Below are 11,023 nucleotides of genomic sequence, written 5' to 3' on the forward strand. Positions count from 1 at the left end.
GCAAAAAAAAAAAAAAAAAAAAAAAAAAAAAAAAAAAAAAAAAGGCTACTGCCTGTATGCTTATGAAAGAAAAACATGCCTTGGCCTTTCTGTGTCTTTACCTGGAATGCCCTTCTCAGGCCAGCACAGGCTGTTCAGGATCCGCCCCCACCCCACCCCCCCGCCCCCGCCCCTAGTGACACGTCTCCCCTACAAAGCCTTGCCATCCAGGCGGCTGGCCCTTCCTCCGCTCCCAGAGCTCTGATTATATGTCTGCTCTAGCTCTTGTCACCTGGTCTTTTGGTTTGTTCTGTCTGACTCTTGTACAAGATCGCCATCTCCTTGAGGACAGGGCCAGCCTCTGACTCTTTTTGCTCACACTGAGACCCCAGTACAACACCCCTTGTATTGTACAGAAGACCCTTGAGTGTCCGCCAAAGGAATGGTGAGAATGACTGAGGGGTGGTGTTTGTACTGAGGCCTCTTTCTTTTCAAGTTCAAGATTCAGAGTCTTAATCTCCTTTGATTGGGCCTCAGGTATTTGTGGCCACCCCAGCTTCCTGCTGAGGTCTCTTTCCTGGGTTGGGTGTGAATGTATACCCCAGCCCAGGGGACAGAGAGGGGTGATAAAGGACCCTGGGAACTGAGATCCTCCGGGCAGCCCGCCATCCGATCCTCAGCATGACTGGCCCTCCTTCTGGAAGACAGAGCTCTTTTCTTCAGAGACACCTGTCTGTGGGACCATTCCAAGAAGGGTGGAGGAGTACTTAGAGGCAATGGGGGGACGTTTGTCTTTTTTGTCATTGATGGGCCAAGAGTAGATGCAAGTCTGTCTACTATCAGAGTGAATTCCCACAGTCCTCCATACCTGTATTGATGGCCATCTCATGTTTTTATAAGACTTGGAAAAGGTGGTTGTGGTTATTGTTATTGAGGAATATTTGTATATTTCATCTCAGTTGACAATTAAGAGAATGCAGACTTGGAAAAAAATGTCTCTCTAATTCCACTGACTGCCTCTCTATTGCCTTCATTTCTTCATGGTCCTTGAGGCCTCTACACCAGCTACTTTTTTTCCCTTGCCATGTTTTTTTTTTTTTAACCTTGTTATGTTTTTTTTTAACCTTATTATGATATACAAGGCAAATAAAATATTAAAATAAACCCCATGTCTTCATCACCCACCTTCAACAGCTATCAACATTCTGCCATTCTTGTAGCATCTGTACTTCAACCCACGCCCCATCCTTACTCTTTTATTATTACTTTATAATAGGTCTTTTTTTTTTTTTTTAAGAAAAAATCTGCATCATTGAAATGCACAAATCTTAGCTGTCTGCTTCCCCAGCAATATCTTCTTGCTGTCTATATCAGCACTCAGGCGTGTGATGAGCTAGCTGCAGACTCAAGCTTTTCCTGATGTGCTGTGGTGTCACACCATCGGAGTATGGATTGCAATGTGAGAACAGGTTTAAGGGAGATATTAAATAGATTTAATATCCAATAGTTATCAAAGGAAAGGCACTGGAGTCTTGGCCCTTGTTTTCAATATCAGTGTTGTAAAGATAGAACAAGTAGGGGACCTCCAGGGGTATGTTCCATTTATCTAGAATTAGTGGAGTGCGGTTAAAAGATCACTGGTGTGGGGCTAGGAGATGTGGCTTCTAGGCAACCATTGAGATACCCAGCTGTGTGGCCTGGATAGTCAGGTAATGTCTTTGGGCCTCGTTTTCTCCATTTATAAAAAGGAGGTTTGCATTAAATGTCAGTTCTGGTTTAACCATTCATTGATTGGCTGTTTTGTGCTGAACACATTTCACACATTACATTATTTAATCATCCACGTATCTGTGAGGTGGGGACTGTTATCTCCATTTTAAAGATTTGAAAACTTGAGAACCAGGAAAGATGAATGACTTGCCCAGGGTCACACAGAGTTAAAAGGTGAGCCAAGATGTTGACCCAGGCATCCTGACCCTGGATCTCCTGTTCTAAAATCACACAATATTCCCTATGTAACTAGTCTCCCAAGGTGATGGGGTGGGTAGGGGGTGAGCATCTTCCAAGGTGCTCAAGACTGTACATTAGGATGCAGAAAGAAAATACCAGAACTTATATTTCTGCTCATTATTTACTATTTTTCAATATATGTTTTTGTTTTAAATGTTCATAAGATTTTATACAGTGTTTTAAAACACTGATGTATATATAAATTTTTATCTATCTACACACACACACATCAGGAGTACATGCTCTCATTTTTATGAAAAAGGGTGCATGATGAAAAGTGTAGACACCAGTGCTGTAGATTAATACCGTTACCTAATATTTTTTTATTTCTTTTCTCAGAATTATAGGATCTGAGCATGATGAGAAATTAATATTTTCAGAAATTACAATCCTTCGACAAATTGCCTGATGTTTCAGGTACTGGGCTAGATGCTTGGTACGGTCTTGCCTTGTTACCAGATCTTCTATAGTACCAAAAAATTTTTAGTTTGCATTTAAAAGATGACTTTGAATACCCTTAGGGAGGTGACACTGCCCCACTCCCGACACACACACACACACACACACACACACACAGAGAATTCTGTACTTTTGTCTAACAGTATTCTGAAGAGAAAAAAAGTCTCCTGAACCTTTGGAAATCAAATGAAAGAAAGAATAGAAATGATTCTTTTCTACTGAGATGTCTACTCAGATTCCTTTCAGCACTTAGATTGGATGGTTCTCACGAAGTTGCCTTTTGTTTTATGGATCCTGATAAAATGAACATGGCTGAAGATTAGTAAATAGAACGCTTGATAACTTTAGGTGAGCTGCATGGTGCAGAGCAAGAACAGTACAGCCAGACTGCCTGGGTTTGAACAGCTGCCTGTGCTGTTTCCTCTGTGCCTCAGTTTCCTCTTCTGTAAAATGGAGAAGTGATAGTAGTATATGTAGTAGTGTTTGTTATGAATAATAAATGAGTCAGTGTAAAGTGCTTATAGGTAAGTTAGATCAAATGGGTTTTTAAAAAGCTGAAAAGAAAGAGGGAAAGAAATGAAAAAGTTTATAGTAGATAGCCTTCAAAGATTTGAAAAATAGCAGCCTACCGTATCTCTAAAGGGTTTTGTAATCTCCAAAGCACTATCACAGACACTGTCTTTGTTCCTGAGAATAGTTCTGTGAGAAAGAAAGGACAGATACTGTTACCCCCACTTGATCCAAAGGTAGAAGGAAGTGGAGGGAGAGTAAATGACTCACATCACCCCATGTGGCTGTTAAGTAGTAAGTGCAAGGCTTCAGTGTATTTCTTTAGACTTTAAAAAATGTTCCAGGGCTGCCTCTCTTAATTTGTTGCCATTAGTAATTACTTCTGTAGTTTGTTTTCTGATGATTTTGTCAGTCTGTAAATAAAGCAGTCGTGTACAAACGGTCTGGCAACATAGTCTTTTCGTATTTGACCCTTTTATTTTTATTATTTTTTTAAAAGTGCAATTGAGTTTTCTTTCTCATTCATCTGTTTATTTTCATTCCCGAAATTGGCTTTAAGGAGCCATTATGACCTATTTTAAATAATAGAGCACTGTTTTATTCCTGAGCATTTTAAGTTGGACCAGTTTTTCCTACGCAATTGCAGGAGTTCTCTTTTTAGATGGGAAGTGAAAATCTTTAAAAAGCCATCTGATATTTATGGACCTGGCCTTGAGGGATAACTTAAGAATGGGGTTCTTATCCTCAAGAACTTGAATTACCATTGCAGATGGTTTCCTGGAGTCATGTCCCCTCCACGGATATAGGGTGTTTATCATACCCAGCTGCCCAAGAGCCTAGTACTTGGCAGTTTTCAATAAGGATTTACTGACTTAACCCCAGACTGGATCTGGACATGCTTCTGTCTCAACAACCACGGGACAACAAGTAAGGTAAGTCCTCTGACCTTGTTGGAAACCTCTCTGCTTTGTGGGTTCTTATCAGGCTCTAGGTCCCTTACAGTTTCTTGGAGGTGAGAAGGTCTCTTTAACCCTAAAAAGAGAGGCTCTTGCAGTAGAAGAGTTATGTCCAGGGCATCTAGAGGTTTCTCGGCAGAATGGATCCCTGGCATAAGACACCATATTCATAAAGAAAATCATTTAAAATCCTTCCCCTCTCCTCCCACCCCTCTAAAGTTTAGTCTTCTTGAATTATGGCCAGAGATATTAAAGAGCATGGTCATTTCTCTGGTTAACTGTGCTGTGTAAGTCCATTATATTTATCAACGGATTATAAGATGTTGACCTTCCATTGCCAGGTAGACCCTTAGGGCATACAGTCAGATGATCCTCGGAAGGGACCTGAGGATTGATGTGATCTGGTGGACCCCTCATGCCAATCCATGGTGTAAGAAGACACTTTGACTTATTTTTCACAGCAAAATAAGAAAAAGAAAGGCAATGCAGGTTTCCTGAAGCTGGATGTATTCAAAGTTTGGATATTCTGAGGTTTTTGCCACTCTTGCTTTTGTTGTTAAAATCACCTTGAAAAATATTTTATTTGGCAACCTAAACCATTTCCCCATTTTACTGGAGTAGGGAGGGAAGGGGCAGTTTGCCTAGTGTCTGAAATGTAGAAGTCTAGGAGCTGCTCAGTTAGTCTAACTCATACATTATTTAAGAATTTATTTTAGGGCTTCCCTGGTGGCGCAGTGGTTGAGAGTCCGGCTGCCGATGCAGGGGACGCGGGTTCGTGCCCCGGTCCGGGAAGATCCCACGTGCCGCGGAGCGGCTGGGCCCGTGAGCCATGGCCGCTGAGCCTGCGCGTCCGGAGCCTGTGCTCCGCAACGGGAGAGGCCACAACAGTGAGAGGCCCGCGTACCACAAAATTTATTTTAATTTTTAACATCAAGTGCAAAATTTGATTCATCATAATCTTAGGTTCTTAGTACACTTTTATGATCTGCTATCAATTAATTAGTTTGTTTAATGTTTGTTTTAATAATAAGTGTCCCAGAGCGTTACCTTAAAGGGTAAAAGCTAGGGAAATGACAGTAATTTACCTCTAACCATCTGGTCCTTGTCTCACTCTCGCCCACCCCTGGCAACCGCCTCCAATTCCCAGGTAGCCAACCACCCGAATCCCGAATTTATCTTTGCCAATAATTCCTTTTTTATGTTTGAATAAATGCCTGAATAAATATCTGCATATCAGCAGTTGAGTGCTTCCAAGAAGAACAGTTTTTCTTCTGTTAAGCTCCACTCTGTCTCTTACTTTTCTCCCCTTGGTCCCAATTCTTGCTTGTCATTCCACACAACATTTCTCAGATATTTGGACACCACTATCAGGTAAGCTCCATGAGGCAATGATGGCATCTCCTTCAGGTCTGAATTGCCTGCAGTGTCGAACACAAGTGGAGCTTCAGTAAGTGTCAGCTGAATTAAATTCTTCTCATACTTGCTCATCTCTTTTGCAGGCTAAGTATCCCCAGTTCCTTGGGGCACGCTTTGTGTGAGTTGCTTCCAGATTCCTCACCATCCTGGTCCTCCTCTGAATGCATTTCTGTTTAGCGACATTTCTGAGACAGGCCTAGAGTTACAGCAGCAGTACTTTGGAATGTGGTTTGACCAGAGGGAAGTGCAATGGAACTGTCCCTCCCAGGGCCTAGACCCACCAGTTGGTACAGCCCAACTATGAACAGGCAGCACGCATCTCTGAAAATATCGGATCAAGCGCAATGATAGACTTCTATGTTATACGGAAGATTTCATTCTTTGAAATTCATTTTTTAAAATTCCCGAATTATATCTCAATTTCCATTTATTGCTAGCTTTTCATGCATGCTCTTTTTTTAAAAAAAATTTATTCATTTTTTGGCTGCGTTCTTTGCTGCATGCGGGCTTTCTCTAGTTGCGGTGAGTGGGAGCTACACTTCGTTGTGGTGTGCAGGCTTCTTCTCATTGCGGTGGCTTCTCTTGTTGCAGAGCACAGGCTCTAGGCATGTGGGCTTCAGTAGTTGTGGCACTCAGGCTCAGTAGTTGTGGCTCACGGGCTCTAGAGCGCAGGCTCAGTAGTTGTGGCGCACGGGCTTAGTTGCTCCGCGGCATGTGGGATCTTCCCGGACCAGGGCTCGAACCTGTGTCCCCTGCAGTGGCAGGTAGAGTCTTAACCACTACGCCACCAGGGAAGCCCCATGCCTGCTCTGTAAGTGTTCTTTTTTTCCTTTACAATTGAACATATACTCTCAGTTAGAGGCCAGTGGGCATTTGACGGAGCCAAAAAAAAAAAAAATCAGAGCTTTGGTCCATCGAATACTTTTCATTCTTGCCTCAACTCTATTAAGTTTATGAGACTTGCGCTTATTAATGTTAGCTCTTTTCATTTTTTCCATTTTCCACTCATTTGATAAAATATGAGCAAAACGTGTTTAAACAGAGGTTTGAAAATCCTTATTGGGCAGTTGACCCCTTTTTCTTCAGAGCAATTATGTTGAATCCAAGTAGGAAGCCCCACCCTCTCCCCTTGTCTGGGTTCCTGAAGAGCTTAAGATGCCCTAGAACATAAGTCCCTAAATGGTTGCAATAAAATATTCAGATGATTTCACACACACCGCTGAGTAAGGCTGCTGCTGGCCGAACGGAACCACCAGCTGGTTCGTCATCACCATAGGACACAGAATTCCACATGGGTGGTCTGTCAGGAAGGTGGCTTAGGTTAGGAAAGTGGGGTTGTTCTAGAACCGAGCACAGCCTTCAGAAGCGTTCTCCACAGCCTACTCAGAATTTTGCGTCATTCCAGTCTTTTGATTTTTTTTTTTTTTTTTTTTTTTGGCTGCACTGCGCAGCACATAGCACGTGGGAGCACGTGGGATCTCAGTTCCCTGACCAGGGATCGAACCCACGCCCCCCAGCATTGGAAGCACGGGGTCTTAACCACTGGGCCGCCAAGGGAAGTCCCTTTTTGTCAATTTTAAGACCCTCCCATCAATTTTTTTTTCCACCCACATGCACCGTTGCCAAATCAGATCTCTTGCTGCTTGTTTAATTTTCTTACACCACCTTTGAAGATTTTAAACATATTTGTATTAAATTTCTTCCTGTAAGTTTAGGCCCCGTGCTTTGCGCATGGTATCTCCTTGCCATTGAGCTTGTTAATATTCAGTCTTGATTTTTAGGTCCGATTTTTAAATGCAACGACAGCAAATTAGACTCTGGTGACTTGGAGGACAGCGGCACCAGGCCAACCCAGTGCCGTCATTTTGCTTCAGCTGGAGACGTAGTTGATTTGTGAAGGGCAGAAAGAGGCACAGGAGGGGACAGAATAACTCTTGAGAATCAGTCCGAATAACGCCTGCATTTCATTTCCTCAAACCGCACCCCTCATTTATTCTAAAGAAAGTGCCATTGGGGTACCCGTGGAGAGTATGCCACAGTAAGTACGGTAGGATATATCGTTAGGCACCAAGTTATGCCAGCATGCTGGTGAGAAAACTTAGTAATGCATGGCATAAGAGGTGAATGACATTTTAATGACAGAATTTAACATTTTTACTGAAATCACATATGCAGACAATATAAATCAAAGAGAAGAGATTATGGTGGAAAGTAATAGTGACCCCTCTTCCTCCTTACCCCCAGCACCCAGGAGCAACTCTAGACAGTGTTTATTGATTTCCTGCTAATAAACATGGGGAAATTTTTTAGCTATCCAGTCCTGATGACTTCTTTTTGCTAGTTTTGGTGTTTGGTAGTTATTTTTGGTTCTTCATTGGCAGTGTTCATGATTTTAGATAATAAACTTTACGTCCAGCTCCATCCACTTTGTCAGTATCTGAACTCTATTCACCCTCCTTTACCCTCAACTCCGGCTTACTGTCAGTTTGACCTTTACTGCTACAGTGTCAAGGTTGTCTATTGTCCTAGTTCTCTCTGAGTATGGCTTCTGTTACTCCAACTTCCTGGATTTTATTTTCCCCTTTGTCGCTCATGGTCTCCATCTCTTTGTCTACTTTGATGTCCTGGGAGGTCTCTTCAATTTTATTTTCTAGCCTCTGAGTTAAAGTTTCTATTTTAGCCATCATTTTTCATCTCTGAGTTCATTTTTCCTCTTTGACTTTCCCTTTTTCATTAACATACTGTTCTTGTTTTATGGATATATTTTCTCAGATTTGTGAGTTTTTTTTTTTTTTTAATGTATCTTTCTTCTTTTTTTTTAAGCCTTAAATGCTGGTCCCATAATTGTCTGTTCTTCTGAGGACACATTTGGGTCTTTTGTGCTGCTCGCTTTCCTTATATGTTGGTAGTTTAGCTTAGTGGTTAAGAGCTTGGTCTCTGGCTCAGACTCGGGTTGAATCCTGGCTTTGCCTTTGGTCCTTATAAAGCACTTTAATAATAATAATGGTAGCTCCCTGTTAGGGCTGTTGTTGAGGGTTGAATGAGTCAGTACGTGTAAAGTTTTTAGAATTGTGCCAGGGATATAGTAAATGCTCAGTAAATGTTAGCTGTCATCATCATCATCATTTTTGGTTATCTGTTCTTACTGAAGGAAGAAAGATTGGATAATCAGGTTGGGTTTCCTCCACATGGTGTGAGCAGATCTGTTCCCCTCTCAGCCTCGCCCCTGAGAGGGAAGTCAGCCTGGGCAGGTGAAGGAGACCTCCAATGCCAGGATGAGGATGACTTGATTTGGGAGCACCAACTAGAAGTCTTAGCTCACCCAGAGGATTTAAACTCTGTGTTAGGGAGGGGAGTAGATTGTATAATTCCCTATGCAGACTTTCTATAACTTATCTATTTTTAGTTTCATGCTAATTTTGAGCCAGAAGCCTTCCTGTGACTCAGGTGACCCCCGCCTTCCCTGCAGCCCTCTTGTAGTGTATTCTGGACAACTTTCTCTACCGCACATTTCCATTCTCTTGTCACTAGAAATGTACTGAAATCTTCTGTCTTGATTTTGCCCCATCTTCCTATTGTCTCTGCTATTGTGGGTTTATTCCTTTCTGAACTTCTATACTTCTTTTTCAGTGGGGTTGAGAAGCAAACATGTGGGCTTGGGTCCTCATTTTAAACTAGAAGCCAAAGGAATCTCCTTCATTACAGTTTCATAAACCAGGAGTTTTCCTTTGAGCTACCAGTGTTGTTACCTGTGCTAGTGATCAGGGCTTCCCCATCACACGACCCCGGGGACACCACTCACTTTGTAGCCTGTGCACGTGGCACCCCCAGAGTTGCCCTGAATACAGCCCGTGCAGCTATAGGTGAGCCTCCCCACAGGTGAGACTCTCTTGTAATTTTGTCGATGCTGACAGCCCTTTCGGTCTGTCTTGGTATCTAACACTGTGCAGGAACTGACTAGGTCACATAGTGAGGGCGCCTGCTCATTGAACCTTGTTGAACTGCCACGGTCCAAAGAGAATTTGCCACGGGTCACATCACACTGGGGACTCCAGAAGGACATCTTACCAGTTTTCCAGAGTTGATCAGACTCAGCCAGGGCACACTAAAAGACTCTCATGAGACACTTTGTTGTCAGTAAGAACTGTTAGGTAAAGCTGATGTTTGCATTGTTAGAACTCATTGTCTCCATGTAGGGGAAATTCAGAGAAAGCTAGATTACCAAAGGTTTCTTGGGGCACATGAAGTCACCACAGAAGGAGATGCTTCGACTTTGAATAGTTAATAGTATTTTTCCCTCCTAATTCAGTCCCACAGATGATGTGAACTGGATCTTTGCCGTCAGGGAGGCCTGTCCTCTTGGATTACCTGGGACTCTTAAGGGGTTCCATTCGCTCAGAAGGCATTTGAGGGGTGTGTGCTGGTCACTGGTCAGAGACAACGGAGACAGGATCCAGTCTGGTGCTCGGCCGCAGAACTTCAGAGTGGTCTGGTATGCATTATTTTCAGCACCAAAACTTACAATTTGTGATGAAATGTTCCTAAAATATTTTATGCACTTTTCCATCCTAAGCAGAAAATACATCATTTTGATGACCTACGGTCATCGATATGGAAATTGGGTATTGTACTATACAGTGCCTTTTGATTGACTGATCTATTTATACCTTGTCTTAGAATGTTCTATAAAATAAAAAGGGAGATAAGTTACAATAAGGGAAAAATAAAAACATGGCTGGAAACAGAAAATGGAGCCAGAAATGAGATTTTAAAATACCTTCCACAGGCTCTGCTTGCTCTGTGCTGGAGTGTCGTTGCCCTTGGTGGGTCTGTGGGGCTAGTGATGCCCCTACCCTGGGCTCTCTGCAGTGTTTTCTTTTTTCTTTTCATCTCCTTCTTATTGAAAACCTGTTTCTTTTTGTTTTGAGTGGGCTTCAAAGGGGGGAGAATAGAGAAGCATGCTTTTACTTTGCCAATTTTTATGACAAGTCCCATTATTGGTCTTTAAATCCTATACCAAATAGTATTTCCTTGTTAGCTTAGTTATATAACCACTGTTATCATGTTTTTATACTCTAGTTTCTTGGAGAATAACCTGTCAAACAGTCAAAGACTTGCAAGGAAAAGGCACAGAGGTAGAAGGGGGTGTGTCTCCCCAGCACTGTTTAGTCTGTGGGGGAGTGTCACTCAGAGGTGCAGGTGCTACTGGATTTAAGGTCCTAGGCAAGTAGGGGACTCAAAAAGAAACAAAACCTAGCCAACCAGAACTTGCCCCAAACATTTAACCCATATATACAGAAAATGTTCTCTGCAGTTTCTACGCATTAACTGACTCTGGGAACGGAGATGATTATCTGTGATCTCTTCCTCAGACATTCTCTGGGAATGAAGGGCTCCTGCAGACCTGGAAAGGTCACGAATTCCTGCTCCATGCTGTTAGCAAGTGTGGACATCTGCATATTCTTTAAGCTCTTAATTCCATACGCTCGTTGAGCATTATCATAGATTTGGCTGTTTTCATGGGCAAAGACGACGATGATGATTTTACTGTTATTTTGCCTTTCAATACCTGGTGATCTCATTATTTTTTACCTGGTCTATCATTGTGGTTTTGATTTTTCCTTGATTCAGGAGTTGTATAGAAACATTTTATATATATATATATATATATATATATATATATATATATATAT

At 42.2% G+C, this 11,023-nt stretch overlaps 1 protein-coding gene across 2 annotated transcripts in view; it reads left to right on the top strand.

Moving 5' to 3' along the window:
• Nucleotides 1–11,023, top strand: part of ABHD17C (abhydrolase domain containing 17C, depalmitoylase) — a 72,469-nt gene that overhangs the window by 23,727 nt on the left and 37,719 nt on the right. Inside the window, exon 2 of one of the 2 annotated variants that reach the window (XM_055087889.1) lies at nucleotides 9,640–9,822. The exons of the other annotated variant lie outside the window; for it this stretch is intronic. Within the exon in view, the coding sequence (XP_054943864.1) occupies nucleotides 9,640–9,822 (183 nt within the window). The remainder of the gene's footprint in view (nucleotides 1–9,639; nucleotides 9,823–11,023) is intronic. 2 annotated transcript variants of the gene reach the window in all.

The sequence above is a fragment of the Physeter macrocephalus genome, chromosome 11 (genome assembly GCF_002837175.3).
Source record: "Physeter macrocephalus isolate SW-GA chromosome 11, ASM283717v5, whole genome shotgun sequence".
NCBI classification, from domain to species: Eukaryota; Metazoa; Chordata; class Mammalia; order Artiodactyla; family Physeteridae; genus Physeter; species Physeter macrocephalus.